Genomic DNA, 23,714 nt, shown 5'->3' on the forward strand with positions numbered 1-23,714 from the left:
GCACAAGAGAGGGGAGGGAATGAACCTATGATGGTGCATCTTAAATGAGTATCAATCTGAAGTAGATCATGGTAAATTAAGGTGCATATTGTAACATCTAGCATAACAATTGAGAAAATAATTTTTAAATGTAATCAAAATATTAATAAAAATTTAAATGGTAAATTAGAAAAAAACTAATGTACACACAGAAGGTGGTAAAGGAGGAACAGAGGAACAAAAATGACAGACATATAGAAAACAAACAGCAAAGTCACAGAAGTAATCCAACCATGTCAATAATAAGAATAAACATAAATGGACAAAAGATTATAATCAAAAGGCAGAAGTTGTCACTCTGGATTAACAGAAATATATAAGATCAGACTATAAGTTGTTCACAAGAGACAAATTTTAGATTTGAAGATACAAACAGATTGAAAATAAAAAGATATACCACACAAACAGTGTTCATAAGGGAGCTAGAGTGGCTATATTAATATTAGACAAAATAGATTTTAAGATAAAAAAATACATAGATGAAGAGAATCATTTTATAATGATAAAAGGGTCAATTTATTATGAGGAAACAATGATTATGAACATATACATACCTAACAACAGAGCCCCAAAATACATGATGAAAATATTGACAGAATTGAAGGAGAAACAGACAATTCAACAATAATAGCTGGAGACTTCAATACCCAAATCTTACTAATGGACCAAAAAACTATACAGAAAACTGTCAAAGATGGAGAACTGTTGAACAACTCTATCAACAAATTTCATCTAATTAGCATCTAAGTAACACTTCATTCAACACCAGGATGCACATTCTTCTCAAGGGCAAATGGAACATTCTCCAGCACAGATGATATGCTAGACCAGGGGTCAGCAAAATTCTTCTGTAAAGGACCAAACAGTAAATATTTTAGGCTTTGAGGACCAACTATCTCTGTTGCAAATACTCAACAATGTGGTTATCAAAATAACCACAAATGAATGGGCACAGCTGTGTCCCAATAAAACTTCATTTGTAAAAACAGGAGGTGGGATGCATTTAGCCCACAGGCTGTAGTGTGCCACCCCTTGATAAGCCATAAAACAAGTTCCAATAAATTTTAAAATATTTAAGTAATACAAAGTGTCTTTGTTCCCTGACTATGGTGCAATGAAATAGAAATCAACAGAAGGCTATTTTGGAAGACCACAAATATTTAGAAATCAAACAACACCCTCCAAATAACCAATGTGTCAAAGAAGTAATCCTGAGGGCAATTAGAAAACGGTCTGAGCCACCTGAAAACAAAACACTGCCTACCAAAATATATGGGATGCAGCTAAAGTAGTAATTCAAGGGAAATCTCTAACTATAAAGGCCTGTATTACAAAAGAAGATCTCAAATCAATAACACAGTCTTCCACACTAAGAAACAAGGAAACAGAAGAGCAAACTAAAAAAGGAAATCTGGCGCTGGCCTGGTGGCACAGTGGTTTAGTTCGCACGTTCCACTTCTTGGCAGCCTGGGGTTCGCCAGTTCGGATCCTGGGTGCAGACGTGGCACCACTTGGCACACCATGCTGTGGTAGGCATCCCACATATAAAGTAGAGGAAGATGGGCATGGATGTTAGCTCAGGGCCAGTCTTCCTCAAAAAAATTAAATTAAATTAAATTAAAAATAAAAAAGGAAATGAAAAGAGAAGCATGAAAGAGAAAAATCAATGAAACCAGAAGTTAGTTATTTGAAAACATCAATGAAATTGACAAACTTTTAAGGTTAGATTGACCAAGAAAAAAAGAACACACAAATTACTAAATCAGGAATGAAAGCAAACATTAATACTGACCTTACATAAATTAAAAAAATTATAAGCTACAAGCAACTTTATGCCAAAACATTAGACAATTTAGATAAAATGGAAAAATTCCTAGAATAATCCAAATTACTAAACTGACTCAAGAAGAAAAGGAAAATCTGCATATATCTATTCAAGCAAAGAAACGAATTGGTAATTAAAAATGTCCCACAGAAAGAAAAGCTCAGGGCCAGCTGGCTTCACTGGCAAATTCCATTAAACATTTAAAGAAGAAATAATACCAATCCTTCACAAATTCCTCAAGAATATAAAGATAAGGGGTAGTATTAACCCAAAACCAAAGCTAGACAAAGATGTCACAAGAAAGAAAACTACAGACCAATATACCCCATGACTATAGACACAAAATCCCAACAAGGTTAGCAAGCCAACCCAAAAAGGAGTACATACCATGATCAAGAGGAATTTATTTCAAGTATGAAAACCCCTCCTTGAGATAAATGAAAGGTCGGTTTAGTGTCTGAAAATCAATTAATGTGCTACACCGTATTAACAGACTCAAAGACAAAACCACATGACCGTCTCAATAGATGGTGAAAACACATTTGACAAAACCCAGTATCATTCTTGATAAAAACCCTAAAACTAGAAATAGAAGGGAATTTCCTCAGCTTCACACCAAAAAGCTACAGCTGACATCAAACTTGACAGTGAAGAACTGAATGCATTCTCCCTCAACATGGGGACAAGTAGAGGGTATCCGCACTCACCACTTCTTGTCAGCACTGGAGGGCAAACCCAGCCAGTTCAACTAGGCAAGAAAAGGAGATAAAAGGTATTGAGATTAGAAGCCGAAGAGTAAACAGGAGAAGTAAACAAGAGAAAACGTGACTCTGCAGGTAGACAATCCCACAGACCCACCAAGAAACCAAGAGAATACATAAGTTCAGCAAAGTACCAGATGCAAGACCAAGATATCAAGATCAATGGTAGGGCTTCCAGTTCTAGGACAAGATAGAGCAGACGCACTTCTTCTCCCATGCTCCCCACTAAGTGCAGCTTAAAAACCTTGGACACTATATATGAAACAAACAAAAGATTATGAAGAGTGGAGAGGAAAAGTCAGACTGCCTAGGCAGCTTGGGAGTTGGGGAACTTGAGGAGGTGAGTTTCTTTTTATTTAACATGTCCTAGACTGAGTACCGAAGAAGCCAGAAACCTGGATAAGCCACAGGTGCAAACAAAAATAAATAAATACAGGAGGCTTGCTCTCTCTACCCCAAAGACCAGAAAAGGGGCAGCCTGCCAAAAAGAGAATTCTAGACAGTAACGGCTCTACTCCAGCCAAACTCCCCAGAAAGCCAAACTCCCAACCCTCATCAGTAAGTGCCATGTGAGGAACTCAGATGTCCACCCTTGCTCAGCTGCACTGGGGGGTCCTCCTCTATCTGGGGCCATGTCAGAGGAGGCCACATGAAGAGCTCAGACGTCCACCCTCACCCAGCTGCACTGGGTGGTCCTCCCCTATCTGGGGCCATGTCAGAGGAGGCCATGTGAGGAGCTCAGACGTCCACCCTCACCCAGCTGCACTGGGGGGTCCTTCCCTATCTTGGGCAGTGTCAGAGAAGGCCACATAAAGAGCCCAGTGGTAACAAACGAAACCTTATGGGGTCAGTAGAAACCAGGGGGGCGATGGTAACAAGACAGCCCTCATTCTCCCAGCTAGAGTGGTGCTAGCAGAGTTCTATAGGGAAGGCTGAAATTCCACTCCCAGCCAGCAGCAACAGGTGTCTGTTCCCAGCCCAAGGAATAAATAAGGGCCTTGTGGGGAACCTGGACTCACGTCCCCACATGGCAGTGAGAGGAATCAGCTTCTTACTCTCAGGGGCACTGTGCTAGGAGAAGATCTGCTAAAACAGAAGAACAAGATCCAGAGTCTTATACATAATATCCAAAATGTCCAGGATACAAGGAGAAATCACTCACCATACCAAGAAGCAGAAAAATCTCAGCCTGAATAAAAAAAGGCAAGCAAGAGATGCCAGTACCAGAGGAAACTGATGGAAGAACTTGACAAGGATTTTAAAGCAGCTGTCATAAAAATGCTTCAACAAGCCATTATGAACATGCCAGAAACAAATGAAAAACAGAGAGTCTCAGCAAAGAAATCAAAGACACAAGATTTAAGTACCACATGGGAAGTTTAGAACTGATAAACTGGATGAGGTATATTGCAGCATGAGATGACAGACAAAAGAACCACTGAAATTAAAGATCAAAGAATAGAAATTACCCAATTCAAACAACAGAGAGAAAATATTTTTTAAAAAAAGAAAAACAAACCAGAGCCTTGGGAATCTGAGGGCTAAAACAAAAGATTAACATTCATATCATTGGCATTCCAGAAGGAAAAGAAAAAGAATATGGAGCTGAAAAAGTGTTAGAAGAAGTAAGGGCTGATAATTTCCCAAATTAGGCAAAAAATACATAAACTCTTAGATTAAAAAAACTGAACAGACTCAAACAGGATAAAAACCAAAGAAATTAATGTTAAGATACACAAAACAGACCAAGGAAGAATCTTGACAGCAGCAAGAGAGACAGGACACCTTACCTACAGGAGAAAAACAACTCAAATAAAAGTGGATTTTTCACCAGAAGTGGTATAAAGCTTTTCAAGTGCCGAAAGAAAAGAACTGTTACTCAAAATTCTATATCCAGTGAAACTATCTTTCAGGAATGAAGAAGAAATCGAATTATTCTCAGAGGAAGGAAAACTACAGAGAATTTGTTGCCAGCAGGTCTGCCCTAAAAGAATGCTCAACGAAGTACTGGATCAGAAAGGAACTGATGAAGGCAGAAGTCCTGGAACATCAGGAAGGACAGTAGAAAAACGGAAAGAGTAAAAATACAGGGGAATAAAACAGACTTAGCTCCTCCTGAGCTTGCTAAAATAAGTATGATGCTTGAAGTAAAAATTATAACATTGATGTGATTCTCAAAGTACAGATAATTATATCTTAATTTACATTCAACGTATATGAATAAGGTGAAGACACACGAAGACAGTAAGGTATCCACACACCACTCAAACTGGTAAAATGCCAACATCAGTAGGCTGCAACAAATTATGTAAATACATGTATTACGTATAATATAATACCTAGAGTGACCAATGAAGAATCTATACAAGGAGATATATTCAAAACACTATAGATAAATCACAATGGAATTCTAAAATAGTATTCAAATAACTCACAAGAAGGCAGAGAAAAAGACGAATGAGGACCAGAAGGAACAAACAACAAAAAAATAAAATAGGATAAGTCATTTTATATCACATCAATAATTACATTGTTAAGAATGCTAAACTTCCCCAAAATAATCTACAGATTCAACCCAATTTCTACGAAAATCTCAGCTGGCTTTTGTGCAGAAATTGGCTAGGTGATCCTGAAATTTATATGCAAATGCTAGGAACCCAGAACAGCCAAAATAATTTCGAAAAAAAGAACAAAGTTGGTGGACTCATACTACCCGATTGCAAAACTTACTACAAAGCTATAGAAATGAAGATGGTGTGGTATTGGCATAAGGTTACATGAAAGAATCAATGAAATAGAATTCAGAGTTCAGAAATAAACCTTTGCATTCATGGTCAACTGATTTTCAACAAGAGTGACAAGACTCAATGGGGAAAGAAATCTTTTCAACAAATGTTGCGGAGACAACTGGATATCCAGATGCAAAAATGAACTCAAAATGGATCACAGATCTAAATATAAGAGCTAAAACTATGAAACTCTTAGAAGAAAGCATAGGTGTAAATCTCTGTAATCTTGGATTAGGCAATGGATTCTTAGATTTAACACAAAAAGGCAAGTGACAAAAGAAAAAATAGATACATTGGACTTCATCAAAATTAAAATCTGTGCTTCAAAGAACACCACTGAGAACAGGAAGTGGCTTCTGGTTTACTATGAATACCCCTGCACCCTTCAGTCCTGACGGTGGCACTCATCTCTACAATCCTGGCAGGAACGTGAAATTATTTCTTGTTTACTATGAATACCCCTGCACCCTTCAGTCCTGACGGTGGCACTCATCTCTGCAATCCCTCCAGGAACTGATGTTGGTTCTCCTTCACTATTTTTCTAGGGACAGACAGTTCCAGTGGCCTTTCGCATCAGAACAGCCCTCACCTCTCAGGTCAGGGAACCAGTGTTTGGATTCCGCCAGTTGCTGAATATGTCTATCCCAATTATGTACTCCAGAACTGGGAAAATAACCATAGGATGGGTCGGAGGCCCACTGGGCCCACCGTGAGATGGACCTGAGCTAAAACTCTACTGAGTACTTGACCTCCACATCCCCTACTCTGACTGGTGGACCAGAGTGACATTCTGCGTCTCCAAGGAGCCGTGACAATTCAGAGCCAGTCCAGCGGTCCCTGAAAAGTCTGATTATTTCCGTTTCCCCAATGCACTGTCACTCTGGTAAGATGCCATCTTTGGGCAAGGCCGCGAGAAAGATAAACAGTAGAAACTTTTGGTTGCATACTGGGGGTCCTTCCTCAAGGGAACCCAGCTTCTCCATCCTTCAAGATGTTCTGGGTCTGTAAACTAGTCCAAGTCTGGGAATGGACTGAGGGGCTGTGACTCTGTTTTTCTTATCCAAGCTAGATGCTTGCTCACATGACGTAGAACTCTTCTGCTTATACAGATCAAGCAAAAATTGACTAGACTGCCCATCTACTTCTCTTCTAGGGGCACATGACTGATCAGCTGACACCACAGGTCTCTGGGAGTCAGACTATTCTGGTTGCTGCTTTGACTCTGCTGTCCATTACAGTAACCATCCCCCTTGCCTTTGGTGATTAAAAGCTGCCAGTTGACCCCACCACCCCAGGATCCAATTATCCCCACTGCATTTAAGGATCCAGGCTCAGTCACAGCAGTTCCCACTGTAATTTCTGGCTTACAGAGAATAGCAACCGCATGGCTCTTCAAGGATGCTGGGGCTCCCTCACAAATTTACTTTCCACAGTCATGGTGAAAAGTGTGTCCTCTGGACCTTGCCAGGGTGGGCGAGGAGGTCTCACGTGAAAATCCACTCCACCACTCCAATCTCCCCAAGCCTTGCAGTCTTCCTCTGGAGCACATCAAGGCAGTTCTGACGCTCACACTTCAATTAGCGTGCGCCACCTTTTAGACCACACCTCAGCTAGCCAACCACACTGTTGAGCCATTTCTAACTCCTCAAGCTATGGCATGGAAACCAGGATCTCTGCTAAGTGGGCCCACTTCAGTAAATTCAGCCTGATCCAACTTTGCATTCCTGTCACCATTACCCCACACCTTTGATATCCATTCCATACATACTCTTCAGATTTCTGTCTGTATAAAATTTGAAAAATCACACAGTTCTTTCAAAGTGTAGCACACCTCTTCGTGGGTCACACTTTGTGCCTCATCTTTTAGGATTTGCTGGGACTTGAGTCTAGCAACAAATCTAGAAGCAAAGAGGGGTGGTGGGGTTGGGTCCTGAGGAGAATCAGCATTGTCTTGCAAGGCAATGAGGCCATTACAGATTCCTCAGGCAAAGTGTGGTTAACCTCCTCAGATGGGGGTGGACGGGCTGCTTGTACTGGCAAAGAAGATTCATCAGAATTTAGGGGTTCAATGGCCCCAGTTTCACCAGGATCTTCCCCAACGTCCACATCCCAATTTTCAGGATCCCATTTCTTCCCAATCAATGCCCTCAGCTTAACAGCAGACGCCGTGCCAAGCTAGAATTTCAATTTATGCTGTGATTCACCTGCTCACAGGGTGACACTCTGGATCTGGCTTTCAGAAGTCTCAGTCCTGCAGCTACAGGAGCTAAGGGTTTCCCTCAGGGCAGATATAGGAATGTTCAGGTCATTTGTGTGGTGCCCTGAGCTCATCCTTTCCTGTCTCCACTTTGTCCAGCCAATCTCATTATACTCATTAGTCTGACAAAGATGTTATTAGTATCAAATACGTGGTCACTCAGAACCTTGTCTTTTTAAAGAATTTGATTAGGAGCCTCCCATGGTGATATTTTGTGTATCTCTATTGCCATATCATGGCATGTACCACCAGTGCCCTCTATGCTACTGGAAATAAGAGTTACAGTGGCTTTAAATTTAATCAGATTAGAGACTCCAGAAACCACAGAAGCAATTCAGAAACCTCGTGCTTCACTCTTAGTACCAGAACCTGTATCAGTCAGGGTTCTCCAGAGAGACAAAACCAGCAGGATACACACACACACACTATTTAGAGAGAGAGAGAGAGGGGGAAAGAGAGGGAGGAAGAGAGAAACGGAGACAGGGAGGGAGGGGGGGAGAGAGAGAGAAGGACCACATTTTGTGAAGACTACTGAAGGCACCATCACTGCTTAAATCTAGAAGGACTGTCATGGGAAGAGGGACTAGACCTTCTCAGAGCACAGCTCTCAAACACTGGGACCACCGCTCTTTCAGCAGAACCAAAGACTTCACAGTCCACCCAGCCTGCCAGTGGGAAAGGGCTCTGAGATGACAAAGAATTATAAAGAAATATGATAATAAAAATGTGAGCAGTCAGGACACAGGGGCACCAGCAGGTGAGGGGGAAAACAGTACTGGAAACCGGGTGGGAGGGCTTTTAGAGACCAGGTCTGGAAGTGACCTACCTCACTTCTGCCCACAACTTAGTCACATGCCCCGCAACTATAAGGAAGGGTGGAAAACTGTGTTCCCATGAGGAAAACTCACAAAAGGTCTGCTAACCCTACATCTCATGCACAAGCACCCCCTCTTAGGGGTAAGGTTTAGGGCCCTGTTCCCTGCAGCTTTAGGACAATGCCCTTCACCACGCAGGTACTTAGGAGACAAGGATCCAAGAAATAGCAACAGGCAGTGACTGCAGAGTGGGGTCGCTCAGGGGCAAGGGTTCCCACAAACAGCAGCCACGCAACCATCAGGCCCACGCCCAGGAGGCCACCTCTTCACCTGAGCGCCCATGCAGCCCCGCCAGAGTGGAAGAGCTGCTGCCGCTGTGCTCCAAGCGCCCTACCACTTCCTCCATCTCGGAGGCAGCGCAGCGCTTCTCCAGCATGGTCTCTGAGACCCCCGGGGAGTCTGGAGGGAAAACCACTTCCCAACAACACCAGGACCCCGCTGGCTCTTCTGCTCTTCCTCTCAGAGGGAACAAGGGGTTTCCAAGTGGGCTGGCTGCAGAAGCAGGCGGAGGGGCCAGCTGCCTTCCAGTTAGCTTTACTCTAAAGAGATGTGCAAAATCTCACACGGCACCATTCTTCTCACCAAACAAGTTTTGCTTTATAAAAGTTATTTTTCACAAAAAAAAGTTATTTATGTTACTAGGTCATGGGTTTATTATCATACTTTTAAACAATAAGTAATTTTTTATTTCTAAGTTTTAAAAAAATATGGTAAATATTGGTATATATAACCCACATAAAAAAAAGCTCTTTGGGGTCCTCAATTTTTAAGAGAGTGGAGGGTCCCGAGACTGGAGGTTTGAGAGTGGCTGGCGCAGCAGATTCTGGAGCCAAAATGCTTCAGTTCAAACCTTGCTTCTCTACAGCTGTGTAAAAACAAGACAAAACTGTGCTAACAAACTTAGTGTGTGCTCCTGGCCTCTCAGCCTCAGTCACCCAACACGTGAAATGAAGTTACGAATAACATGTTATCTTGGCTTATCTGTTGATCAAATGAGGAAATCCTCATTAAACACTTAAACCGTACTGGCACACTGTGGGTACCTGGCACTCAGTAATTGCTGGCCCTTACCATCTGTATGCCCATGGCCGCAGCCCACTGTAACCGCCCACAACAGGGGCGTACCCCACGTTTTCAGAATGTCAGATGCGTATCAAACATGGGATGATGGACAAGACACCCCAGCCATCCCAGGTCAGGTCAGGGTTACAGTGTTTACCTGTCAGCCACATCCAGGTCAGATTCCATCTTGTCCAGGCCTCTCGCGATACTGTCCAGCTGCTCACCCTGATGGTGGAGGACTCTGGCTGTATCTTCTAGACGCTTCTGGGAACAGGCCATCAGACCTGTCAGCTCCTTTCCCTTGGTCATGGAGGAGGATGGCTCCTCAAGAGCAGCTCCTGGCTGAGACAACAGCAGCTGTCTCCAGAAATGTTCGATGATGTTGAAAACAACATTCCGATTAGGCTGCAAGGAACTGAACCAGTGCTTGATGTGGTCCTTTTCCAGGATGGTGATAGAACTGAAGATAAAATGAGAGGCCTCTTTCTTGACCTCACTTATACTAGCAAGGGGAAAGCTGACAAGAATGTCTCCAGTTTTATCAGTTGTAAATTTCAGTGAGAGAGAAGTTAATGACAGTTTTCCAGGGACCCATCGCTTCTCACGTTCTAAATAGTAGGAGCATGGCCAGGTGTGGACACAGATGTCTCTGCTCATCTGGTTCCGGGGTTGGCCTGCACCACGGCCAAGGCCACTCTGCCTCTGAAGGAGAGCGACAAATTAGTGGGTGAGTGAGGCTAAAATGTGTCATCACCCCTGGACTAGAGGCACTAGGACCCTGGCAGCCAGGGTATGGTGTGGATCCTGAGCACATCGGAGACCCCAGCGCACAGCCGAGTCCTTGCCCAGCAAGGGCTCTCACCCAACCTGTGACAGGCAGGATGAAGCCCTCATCCTACAGCAGACAGAGGAGGGCTGGGGCCAGCAGCGAGAATCCCATGTCCCAGACTTGCGCTCTCCCCAAAGCCCCAGGCCCCCAGGGGCTCTGCACCCACTGGAATACCCACTCAGGCCAGCGTCCACTGCTGGACGTGACTGAAGGAAGGAAACTGCTTGGAACCACAACCCAGGGTCCTTCACTGGAACGCCCTTTCGGCTGCAAGGACCTCATAACTACACATTCCTTATAGGTTTCTAAATGAACATTCTCCTTTTGAAACTTTTATAAACAATTTCATAGAGAAAATAATCCTATAGACACACTTTTCCCTTCTTGAATCTCACTTTTACAGAGTTCTCCACAAGTATGTAGTTATATGTAATTATTCATATAGTTGTAAGTAATGAAGGTGTAATATTCATATCTACAATTTACATTTATCCATGCAGTTTGAAAAGTCACAAACGACAGACTTGAAATAATCCTATGGAACATTTAGTCTAACCCTCTCATTGTACAGATAAAGAATACAAGACCAAGAGAGGACGAGAACCTCCTACAACATCAAACCACAGGTTCGTGACACTGACCCACTGGAACCAGGCCTGGTAACGCCCAGTCCCATGCTCTTCCAGGCAGATCCACCTGTAATGTGGCATTTCTTCCACTTCTCTCTCTCTCTCTCACACACATACACACACACTTTAATTATGGCATTGACTTCACTTATAAAAATAGGAGAACAAATAACTAATATCATCTTAAAATATTGAAAAATGTGGCTTTCACAGAATGGCTGGAGGCCACAAGGACTCTCTGCATTCCATCAACAAGTTTTAAGTCCCCGCCATGCATGCTGGGCTGCAGGTACGAGAGAAGCAACACTGACACAGTTCCTGGCTCCTGGAGCTTGAAGTCCACAGCAATTCTATGAATTTCCTCAGTTATACTCCAAAGGCCCAGACTCCTCAATGTAATTACTGTACTTGACACCACATCAAGCAACACTAGGCTGGACGAGACAACAAAAAAGGCAGTAGCTGCACCTGAAGAGCTTGTGTCCAACAATTTTGTGTCGAGATCTCTAATTATACAGAAACAAAGCGATCTGAGAACAGGCAACGTACCATCAAACACAAAGTGAGATAATGCAAGCAAAACCCCAAAGCTCACAGGGCTGTGGGTGTGGGAAGGAACGGGAAGGGAGTCTTCAGAGGACCATGGCAGCAGCCTAACTGATCCCCTGCCTTTGGCACTCTAACGCCCCCCACTGCCACGGCAATATTCTTTCCAGAGTCCAGAATGGGAGGGGCCCAGTCCTCAGCCTCTCCCTCCTCATGGGGCTGTACAGACCCTTCGTGTACACTTACTGCATCTGCTCCACGGTAGAGTGACCACGCGTCTATGACAGCAAGCTCTCAGAGGGCAAGCACCAAATTTTATTCACAACCTAACTCAGGGAACACTTTGTGACTAAATGGTTTACAGTGTTTGTCCAGCGGGGCTTCAGCATGGCTGAGATCAATGCTGCAGGCTGGCAGCCCACAGTCCTACTGATGGGAGCCTTAACTAATATGGTTGGAAACAAACTGCACAGACTTCATCCTAGTCAGATTAATCAGAGTGGTTGATGGAATGATGTGGGAAAATTCACCAAAGCCAAGATCATACAGAAACAACAGATGAACATCTTTAGGAGTCAATTCTCCATGTCGTTTCCCCACATCTGTGTCAGCCTTTGTCCCAGACTATCTTCCTTTCTTTCTGTTGGGGAAGATTCACCCTGAGCTAACATCTGTTGCCAATCTTACTCTTTTTTTCCCCCTCCCCGAAGCCCCAGTGCATGGTTGTATATCTAGTTGTGGGTCCTTCTAGTTCTTCTCTGTGAGCTGCCACCACAGCAGAGGTACTGACAGATAGGGGGTGTGGTTCCGTGACTAGGACATAAATCTGGGCCGCCAAAGTGGTGAGAGTGCTGAACTTTAATCTGGGCTGGCTTCCAGACTACCTTTCTTGTAGCTGCAGATGAGGTCTCCCTCCTGGTCAAGAGAAGACCTGCCTCTTGACCAGGATAATAGGGTACTGTCCCCTTGGAGGCAAGGGTTAGGCAGGCTTGCTAGCAGCCCCTCATAAGACTGGAGGGTTCCTCGGCTGAGACACACACCCACAGGGTGTGCAGTGTCAACCTGGGAAGTCAGAGGCAGGAGGAGCAGGTGCACACATGGAGCCTGCTGGGCCATGCCAGTGGACCCTTGCTCTTGGAGCCGGGTCTCCTGTCCCCTGCGACACTAACAGAATTGCAGGGGGCTCACTCGTCAGCCTGCAACAGGCCGCAGACCCTCTGCAGTCCCTGAGGGGCATGTGTGTGATGGAGACCATTCTACTTTAGGGTTTGGGATCTCACACCAGGATCTCTCTAATGAAACTAAATATTTAGGAGGCAAACTCCATGACCCACTCTATCCATTCACAACACCCTAGGATGTTTCTAGTCTATTTAGGGGAACATCAAAACTTCCCCCAAATTCTAATTCACTTTAAAAATAAGCACATGAAAAGTTCAGAAATAGCGAGTCAGAATGGTGGATACCACTGGGGACAAGAGAGGGGGCCTGAAGGGAGCCTCTGCAGTGAGGGTAATGTTCCATTTCTTGTCCTGGGTATACTCTTTTTGTGACAATTCAAGATTGGTGGATTTTCTGTTCTTTCGATTTGTTCATTTTTCTGCATTAATACTTCAATGAAAGGTTTATTGAATACTTATTAACAATATAAATTATATTAGAAATTAGTAATAGGGGCCGGGCCAGTGGCGTAGTGGTTACGTACGTGTGCTCCACTTGGGCAGCCCGGGGTTTGTGGGTTCGGATCCCAGGAACGGCCCTACACACTGCTCATTAAGCTATGCTGTGGCAGCGTCCCAAATACAAAACAGAGAAAGATTGGCATGGACGTTGGCTCAGTAACAATCTTCCTCAAGCAAAAAGCAGAAGATTGGCAATAGATATTAGCTCAGGGCCAATCTTTCTCACCAAAAAAAAAAAAAAAAAGGGGGGGGAATTAGTAATGTACACATGAAAGGTATACCAAAACTAAATCTCAGGTGTTCTAATTTCACAAACACATGAAATCACTGCCTTAGGCAGAAAGACAGCTAGAAGACCAACCCCCATGAGTCTCTCACACAGACCACTGCAGCTGTTCCCACTCACGTGTGTGACCCTAAGCAGGATACCTCACCTCTGTGCCTCCCCTTCCTGATCTCTGAAGGGTAGTAAGTGCACCTCTCCCACAGCGTGGCTGTCAGGGTTAAGGGGACTGATGCACAAAGGTGCCTGGAAGAACACCTGGCACCCAGCAGGTGCTCTGTGTGTTCTCACAATCATCAGGAGCACTATAAAGCATCTGCGAGGAAGAACTCAGGGAGGAGTCCAGTTTCTTCTTGCTCTATTTCTTTTACGACTGCTAGAACATCGCCACGCCCAGAAGCTGCCATCTGGTCTCATCAGTTTTCACCATCTGATCAGAGTTGGCTACAGACTGTGCCTGGCCACACAAACAAACAGGATGATGAAGAGACGAAAAGAAGGAAGAACGGGCCCAGTGGACACAAAATGAAGGTGCCAGGTTAAAGCAAAACAGCTCAATTCTATTCAGGCCAAGAGATTTAACTTCTACACTAATATGACCAAACTCCTCATGAGTGCCTTCCAGAACTGGGCAAGGGCAGGCCCAGACTCCAAGACACGCACACATGCCAACCAGCTCCTGCCGCTCAGTCCTACATGTCGGTTCAGATCACCAGTTCTCACTACTCATGCCTGAAATTAGGACAAGCCTAAAACAAAGCTGCCATATTAAGAGTGAGGATTTGTCATCACTGCAAAATAAAATAAGGTATGGGCCTGGACGCAATAAATAGAAAGATGTCAGGGCAGGAGGGACCACAGAGATCTTTGTTTTACAGATGGACGAGCACAGCTCCACTGCGTAGAAGCTCTCGAGGTCCACGCATAGCCAGGCTAGTACTCGTTCAAGGGCACCAGCATCACCCAGTGACACATGAGCATCAGTCCTGAGAAAGCAATGCCTGAGGATCTGGATGTTTGCAGGTGTACAACTCAGTCCAGGCACCAAAGGACTACCAGGTGAGAAGACAGGACATATGCACTCAGAGCCAAGCAACAATAAGACTGTACATACTGCACTGAAGAGAAAAGACAGTAAGTGGCAAAGAACATTCTACAAGAGACTGCTGCAGATTGAGGCTGTAGGGAAGGCAAGCCTCCTCCTTGAGGAAGGTGGTAGGACTGGGGCAGGAAGCAGCAGAGACTTTATGCCCTCAGGCCCAGTGCTGCTTTCCCCTGCTTCAGCAGGCATGACCACGCGGGCAGCGGGAGAACCTAAGATGCAGGGCTCAGGAAGCTGCCCAAGGAGACAGGAATCCAAGAATCTGTCTTCTTAGCTAGCACAATGACGAAGGCCAGAGCAAGGGAACTCTCAACACCAAAAACGCACCGGACAAACAAACTACCTCACCTCCCACTCTGGGAGGGCCCTGTGAAGGAGCCAGGAAACCCACGCTCTACGTCACTGGAAAGCTCAGGAGATGTCCTCAGCCGCTCAAGACTCCTGGCCTCTCAACAGACCAGCGTCACCTTCCTGAAGGGCTGGATCTGTGGGCTCTCCACAGAAGTCCTCCCAGCATGCGCTGGGACCGGGCAAGGTCCACCGTGAGGGCAGAGTGGCTGGGCAGCTGTCTGTCTCCGTGACCAGGCTCACACGGGACAGGGGAAACGAAAGCTGACGTGTTTTCATCAGACCCTTCTCCCGAGTGAGAGGAACACTCGCCTAAGCACTCTGAACACAAAACAGACTGCAGAGTGGCTGCAAGGGGCCTCTCACAGGACAGGGAAACGAGGTGCGTGCAGACCTTCAGCTCATGACTGACATGACCACGGTGCCCCGGGAGCTGTGAGGTCCCCAGAGAGCTGCAGACACACCTGCTAGTGCTGTTCTGCCACGTGCCCCTCTGCAGCATTCAGACTGTGAGCACAGGCATCCCTCCATTCACTGTGCTTTGCAGATGGCACGTTTTTCACAAACTGAAGGTGTGTGGCAGCCCTGTATCAAGAAAGTCTACTGGCACCATTTTTCCAACAGCATCTGTTCACTTCTTGTCTCTGTGTCACATTTTGGTAATTCTTGCAGTATTTCAATCTTTTTCATTATTATTATATTTGTTATGGTGATCTGTTATCAGTGATCTTTGATGTTACTATTGTAACCGTTTTGGGGCACTACGAACCACGCCCATGTAAGACGGCGAACTTAATCGATAAATGTTTTGTGTTCCACTGACAGGCTGTTCCCCCATCTCTCTCCCTCTCCTCGTACCTCTCTATTCCCTGGGACACAACAATATTGAAATTAGGCCAAGTAATAACCTTACAGGGCCTCTAAGTGTTCAAGGAAAAGGAAGAGTCGTACATATTTCACTTTAAATCAAAAGCTAGAAGTGATTAAGCTTAGGGAGGGAGGCATGAGGAAAGCTGAGACAGGCCAAAAGCTAGGTCTCTTGCGCCAGTTAGCCAAGTTGTGAAAGCAAAGGAAGAGTTCTTGAAGGAGATTAGAAGTGCTACTCCAATGAACACACAAATGATAAGAAAGTCAAACAGCCTTATTGCTGATAGGGAGAAAGTTTTAGTGGTCTGGATAGAAGATCAAACAGCCACAACATGCCCTTAAGCTATGGCCTAATCCAGAGCAAGGCCCTAACTCTCTTTAGTTCTAGGAAGGCTGAGAGTTGATGACGCTGCAGAAGAAATGTGTGAAGCTAGCAGAACTTGGTTCACAAGGTTTAAGGAAAGAAGCCATCTCTATAACATAAAGTGTAAGGTGAAGCAGCAGGTGCTCGTGGAGAAGCTGCAGCAGGTTATCCAGAAGATCTGGCTAAGAGAATCAATGAAGGTGGCTACACTAGATGACAGATTTTCAATGTGGATGAAACAGCCTTATATTGGAAGAAAATGCCATTTAGGACTTTCGCCGCTGGAGAGGAGAAGTCAGTGCCTGGCTTCAAAGCTTCAAAGGACAGGCCCACTCTCTTGTTAGGGGCTAATGCTGCTGATGACTTTCAGTTGAAGCAAATACTCATTTACTACTCTGAAAATCCTAGGGCCCTTAAGAATTGTGCTGACTCTACTCTGCCTGTGCTCTATAAATGGAACAACAAAGCCTGGATGACAGCACATCTGTTTACAATATAGTTCACTGAATATTTTAAGCCCACTGTTGAGACCTACTGCTCAGAAAAAAAAAGATTCAAAATATTACTGCTCATTGACAAATGCACCTGGTCACCCAAGAGCTCTAAGGGAGATATACTAGATTAATGTTTTCATGCCTGCTAACCCAACATCCATTCTGCAGGCCATGGATCAAGGATTCATTTCTACTTTTAAGTCTTATTATTTAAGAAATACATCTCATAAGGCTACAGCTGCCATAGATAGTGATTCCTCTGATGGATCTGGGCAAAGGAAATTGAAAACCTTCTGGAAAGCATTCACCATTCTAGATGCCAATAAGAACACTCGCTATTCATGGGAAGAGGTCAAAGTATCAACATTAACAGGAGTTTGGAAGAAGTTGATTCCAACCCTTATGGATGACTTTGAGGGGTTCAAGATTTCAGTGGAGGAAGTAACTGCAGGTGTGGCAGAAATAGCAAGAGAACTAGAATTAGAAGGGGAGCCTGAAGATGTGGCTGAATTGCTGGAATCTCATGATAAAACTTTAATGGATGAGGATTGCTTCTTGTGGATAAGCAAAGAAAGTGGTTTCTTGAGATGGAATCTACTCCTGGTGAAGCTGCTGTCAAGATTGTTGAAATGACAACAAGGATTTAGACTATTACATAAACTTAGCTGGTAAAGCATAGGCAGGTTTGAGAGGATTGATTCCACTTTTGGAAGAAGTTTTACTGCGTGTAAAACGCTATCAATAGCATTGCATGCTGCAGAGAAATCGCTCATGAAAAGTAGGGTCAATTGATGCGGCAAACTCCACTGTTGTCTTGTTTTAAGAAACTGCCACAGCCACCCCGGCCTTCAGCAACCACCACCCTGATCAGTCAGCAGCCATCAACACCAAGGCAAGACTCTCCACCAGCAAAAAGATTACAACTCGCTGAAGGCTCACATGATGGTTAGCATTTTTTAGCAATAAAGTATTTTTTAACTAACGTTATTACTTTGTTTTTAGACATAATGCTATTGCACACTTAACAGACTATAGCATACTGTAAACCTAACTTTCATATGCACTGGGAAACCGAAAAATTTGTGTGACTTGCTTTGTTGCAGTGGTCTGGAACCGAACTCACAATATCTCTGAGGTATCCTGTAACAGAAAAGGTCTCTACTCTCAGAATTAGGGGACAGCTAACTACATCAATGGAACCATGGTTTTCAGTGTTCCAAGTCCAAGTCAAACATCAGAGGCAAGGTCTCTGTTACGAGTACCAACTCGGACCTCAGTCACTGTAGCATGCTCACAGCACTGGTCAGCCCCTGAAACCGGCTGGACCCTGGTCCTCCTGGCTGAAAGGAGCCTCCTGCCACTGGAAGCCCCCTGTCTGCCATAAACTATCTCCACCCCCCGAAGAGAGTTGGGCAGGGGCCATATCTTCTTCTGCGCTGTCCCATACTTTAAGAGCTTGATTTAGCATGGAAATTGAATTTACATCAACAATTGCCTGACCCAAGCTATCATTCATTCCTGAGCATGGACTCTGGGAGGTATTCCACGAGGACCGAGTCAGAGTATATACAAATTCCCCAGAGGATTACTGAGTCTGGCATTGCAACATCTGAGGAAGCATGCTGTAGTTCCAACTCCAGCTCTGCCACAAACTTCACGACTGTGGAAAAGTTACTTCACCTTCTGGGCCTCTGTTTACTCACCATTAAAACAACTAAAGACCTCAAGACGACATCAAGCTCTAAAACATTCTAAAATTCAAACAGAGAGAAGAAAAGGAAAGAAAGAGAAAAGTACTCAGGTTTGACAAATCCAAAGAAAAAGCAAAAGGAGAAACCTGTGGCCACAGCCTTTCCCACCGCAGACCTTCAGCAGCGTTCCCAACAGACCAAGGACACAGGATGCAGTGGGGGGCTAGCGAGAACAGCACTCCAGTCCCCGCCCTCCCTCTCGGCTGGACTCACCTGCCCCACTCGTCCCTGGGAGTCCTGCCTTCCTCTGGTCCCCTTGACAGTTCTCGGGGAGCCATGTCCCCACTCCCTAAAGACCAGACTCTTGTGCCCTTGATCCCAACTCCCTCCCTCTCCAGTAACAGCAACTTCCCTGTCTTTCTACACCAGTGGCACCTTTTCTGCTAAGGGCCAGAGAGGAAATACTTTAGGCTTTGTGGGCATGTGGTCTCTGTCACAAATACCCAACTCTGCTGCTGTGGAGGAGAAGCAGCCAGAGACAGTGCAGAGACAAAGGCTCTGGCTATTCCAATGACACTTCATTTATAAACCGTGGTCCACGGGCCACAACCTGCCAACCCCTGTCTAGGTCACCCCAAGAGCTCCGCCTTAGAACAGACAAGCAAGCACCCTCCCCACATCCCCACAGCCCTCTCCGGCTACTGCTGCCCCCAGAGACACTCGCTGCTTCCCTGGCTCGCCCCCTCACCACCACCCAGGACCTCCTGTCCACCTGGCTCCTGTCCCTATCACTCACTGACCTCGCTCTGCCCAGGCATCCAGCTGACCAAATCCAATGCCCATGTCTGTTCTACCCTCTGTCCTACACACCTGCCCCTTTTTGAGAGACACTAAGTGTTGGCTTCACAGTCACCACCTCCCTGGTTTCCCACCTTCCTTCTCTGGGGGCCTGTTCTCAGTCTCTGCTGGTTCTCCCTCTTCCACCTGACTGCCAGTGCTGGAATGACCAGGTCAGAGCCTCAGTCCTCTTAATCAACACTCTCCTCCTAAGTGAGCAACACAGGTCCATGGCGTTAAATACCACCTCCAAGCTGCTGCCTCCCAAACTCTCCTCTCCAGCCCAGCCTCCTTGAAACTTGCACATCTGTGTACCGACTGGGCATCTCCACTCGACCATCTAACAGGCACGTGCAACTTAGTAAGCACCTCCACCTGCTCCTCCACCTCAATGAAGGCACGGCCAGATGAGGAGTTCCCTTGGCTCCCCTCTTCCTCATCCCTCCTAATGATCCGTCAGCAAGTCCTGGTAGTTGTGCCTCGCATCTGCCCTCTGACCCCATCCCCATAGCCACACCACTATGCAAGGCTCTCACCACTCCCCTGGACAACCTCCCAACTGGCCTCCTTGCTCCTCTCTGCCCCCACCACCCATTCTCCGTTCAGCAGCCAATATGACTGTCATAAACAAAATCAGAAAATGTCACTCTTTGCCAAACCTTTCCCCGTGTACTTAGAGAAAAACCAAACTCCCCTCCCCAGCCAACAGGCTCTAGTGACCTGCAGCCTCACCACCCATCCCTCCTCTCTGCTCTCTTCCTGCCTCAGGGCTCCCCACCTGCTCCTCCCAGGTCTCTGAATAGCCAGCTCCACCTCACCCTCTCGGCTCCACAGCATCTTCTCCCCTTAACGGACCCCCCACCAATCTCAGCACTCACCATAGCTCCAATGAGCCTGTGAACATGCTTACATGTTGACCAACTCGGTCTACACACTGGAGAAAGCAAACATCACAAGCACAGGTCCACACATCGTGGGCACCCAGTGAACATGCACTCTGCGTTCACTGGCGTGTCAGGGACACCCAGTGAACATGCCTTGTGCCTGCACTGGTACGTAGCGGGCACCCATTAAATATGTGTTGAGTGAGCCACAAGTCACATCACGTGGAAACAGCGACTGTGTCCTCTGCAGACAGCTTTGTCCTTCCACATGCTGCCCTAGGTCTAGGGTCTATGCTAAGTTCCTGGAGTCCTCACTTGGTCCTGCCTGCTGCAACCGGAACCCGCTTCTCCCAGTCCAAGACTTGCAGACCTTGTGGACCCTGCAAATACAGCTGAGTTAGGGAGGGGAGGTCATGGCAAGGTTCCCCAGGGTATCTGGGGTTAACCCAGAGAGTGATGCTCCTGGTCACAGGGATAGCACTGCCATTAGTATAATGGACCTCTTTCAGCACTGGCATCAGACCTGTGCCCTAGAGTGAGACTCAGTATCAAGTAAACACCTATTTTTAGTTAATTTCCAAAGTAACAGAACAGGCAACATTTTACACACCTTCCACCAACTCCTGACCACAAGAAGGCCTGGAGTCAGAACAGTGGGAGCAGTGTCTCCAGGCGCCACAGCCAGCCTTTTCCATTACCTGCCCCTCCTGCCCCTTGCACCTCTCCCTTTCCCCTGGGAGGCCCAAATGTGCTGCCTGGGGGGTTTCACTGCAACCGTGTGGCCTATTCCCACGTCACACACCTTCGAACTAGCATTCCCTGTTATTCACACTGCATTTCCTATAAAGTGCTCACTTCCAAACTCCCGTCCTGTGCTTTTCTTTCTGGCCCTCTATGGGGTATGTCCCTGGGATGTGACAAGGCTTAGAGCAGTGCCCTGCCCCCAGACTCTGATTCAACAGGTCTGCGTGGGGCCCAGGAACGTGCGTTTCTCACTACTTCCCCAGCGACGCCAGGGCTGCCGACTAGGGCCTTCGAGGGACACAGACCTGTGCGCCAATCCCAGCCCTGCCTCTCAATAGTTACGTCAGAGCCGCATGTGCACAGAGGTAGTAACACTGCCCACACAGAGGGCCACCGTGTGGACAGAGGAGATACAGCACAAAATACTGGCCCAGAGCAAGTGCTCAAGAAAGGAGACCTCATCTCCCACCCTGGATTACCGGCTCCGCTGCCCCAACAATCTTGGGGAGCATGTGGATCTACTGGCCCAAAGCCTCCCCTTTCTTAGGAGACTTGGTCACAACCACAGAGCTCCAGGAGTGGAACCCTGGGATCCTCCCAGGCGATCCCCATCTGAACATCATACTTCCCCCGGGAGGTAAACTTAAAACAACTGCCCAAATCATTGGACAACTACAGAGTCTGCTTCCCACACTTTTCCCATTTGCCTCCCACGATCTGCACTCACCACAACTGGAAGCAAGTAATTAAGGAGCATCTGGTCAATACATGGTGAGATGTTGACAGAGTACTGTTAATTTCTTAAAAAGGTTAAAAACAGCAAAAGCTTACACATATAAATTTACATAAAATAGACTGTGTGTGTACAGGGAAAGAGAGAGAGAAGGTGAATGAATAAACGCATGCACACCTGGAAGAACAGATCTATATCAAAAATAAGAAATGCTCATCTTGGGATGGGCTCACCACTGATGCTTTTTCTCTACTGTAACCTCTGGTGAGTCCTCACTTCCTGTCATACACTGGCCCACTGAAGAACTCCGTACCTTGACCACACAAGGCACAAGGAGGCCGACTGTGAAGGCAGCACAGCGCACCCAGAACCACACAGCCCCTCACCCTGCTCCACTGGCCACAACCAACTCCCCACCACCTATCCCATCTCTCCGTGGGCCGCACTGTCCTCCTAGTCCTTCCCCCTCTCCCTCTGCCCACTGCTGGTCCTCCCTGTCCTCCTGGGTAAGCTTCACACCCCCAGGGAAGAGCTGCCCCTCAAGTTCCCCTCTGAAGCTGAGGACCCTACATCCCGAGAACCTCCTTACCCCACCGGTGGGTAAACAAGGTTACACTTTCAATGGTTTAAAAAGGGGAGTCAGGGGGCTGGCCCCGTGGCCGAGTGGTTAAGTTCGCGCGCTCCGCTGCAGGCGGCCCAGTGTTTCGTTGGTTCGAATCCTGGGCGCGGACATGGCACTGCTCATCAGACCACGCTGAGGCAGCATCCCACATGCCACAACTAGAAAGACCCACAACGAAGAATATACAACTATGTACCGGGGCGCTTTGGGGAGAAAAAGGAAAAAATAAAAAAATCTTTAAAAAAAAAAAAGGGAGTCAGGGGCCAGCCCAGTGGTGCAGTGGTTAGGTTCGAGTGTTCTGCTTTAGCGACCTGTGGTTTGCTGGTTTAGATCCTGGGCATGGACCTACGCACTGCTTGTCAAGCCATGCTGTGGCCGGCACCCCGCATGTAAAGTAGAGGAACATGGGCACAGACGTTAGCTCAGGGCCAGTCTTCCTCAGCAAAAAGAGAAGGATTGGCGGTGGATATTAGCTGACGGCCAGTCTTCCTCAGCAAAAACAGGAGGATTGGCAGTAGATGTTAGCTCAGGACCAGTCGTCCTCAGCAAAAGAGGAGGATTGGTGATGGATGTTAGCTTAGGCTGGTCTTCCTCAAAAAAATAAAGCAGAGCCAGCCTCCCCTCCCCTTCTGCTAGGGCGTCCCCTTTGGTCAAGAATGGGATAAACCCAGTGTCCAGATTTCACAAAGCACAGGCACGCCCTGCCAACTCAGAGCTGTAAACACAGACCCCAGACGGGGTCAAGTGTCTCTCACCAGGTGCAGACTACGCAGGTGTACCTATTTTCCCTCAAGGAAACGAGAGGTCCTAACTGTTCTTTCTTCTGCTCAGCTATGTGTGAGCTGTGTGAAGCTCTGTCCAACTCTGCACTCTCTTGCAGACTCCCTAGTGCATGTGCTCTGCCAAGCTCACACAGTAACAAATCTGTCTCCCTTCCTTCCTTGCTGACGTGGGTTGGTTTGTGCTGGCAGAACGTTTATTCCTCAGACACGCTGAGATCCTGACGGAGCACCCCAACCCACGTTCCCACCCAGACGTCCCCCATTTCAGGGCACTGGTGTGCACAGCTTTAAATCCCCACCCTTGATCCCCCACACCTTCACTTCAAGCCCTCCCTATTCCCCCCATCCCCTCAAAGTCCTCAACACCCCCTAGGCCCCCCCCCCCCATCCCCTTAGGTATCCATCATCCCCTCCAGGTCTCTACCATGTCCCTAGGCCCCCACCATCCCCTCCAGTTCCTCACCATCCCCCTAGATTCCCACCGTCCACTTCAGTCCCCACCATTCCCTCCAGGTCTCCATCATCCCCCGAGGTCCCCACCATCCCCTCCAGGTCGCCGTCATCTCCCTAGGCCCCTAGTGTCTCCTCTAGATTCCCAGCATCCTCCTAGGCGGCCGGCATCCCCCCAGGTCCACCCCGGGGCCCGTGCGCTTGTCTGTCAGCCCAGCC

The 23,714-nt window shown here is 46.7% G+C and overlaps 1 protein-coding gene across 4 annotated transcripts in view; it reads right to left on the reverse strand.

The window, feature by feature from the left end:
- SNAP47 (synaptosome associated protein 47) overlaps positions 1 to 23,714 on the reverse strand; it is a 53,014-nt gene that overhangs the window by 28,873 nt on the left and 427 nt on the right. For all 4 annotated transcript variants that reach the window (XM_044778106.2, XM_044778105.2, XM_044778107.2 and 1 more), the window contains exon 2: positions 9,766 to 10,310. In XM_044778106.2, the coding sequence (XP_044634041.1) occupies positions 9,766 to 10,310 (545 nt within the window). The remainder of the gene's footprint in view (positions 1 to 9,765; positions 10,311 to 23,714) is intronic.

The sequence above is a fragment of the Equus asinus genome, chromosome 9 (genome assembly GCF_041296235.1).
Source record: "Equus asinus isolate D_3611 breed Donkey chromosome 9, EquAss-T2T_v2, whole genome shotgun sequence".
Taxonomy (NCBI): domain Eukaryota; kingdom Metazoa; phylum Chordata; class Mammalia; order Perissodactyla; family Equidae; genus Equus; species Equus asinus.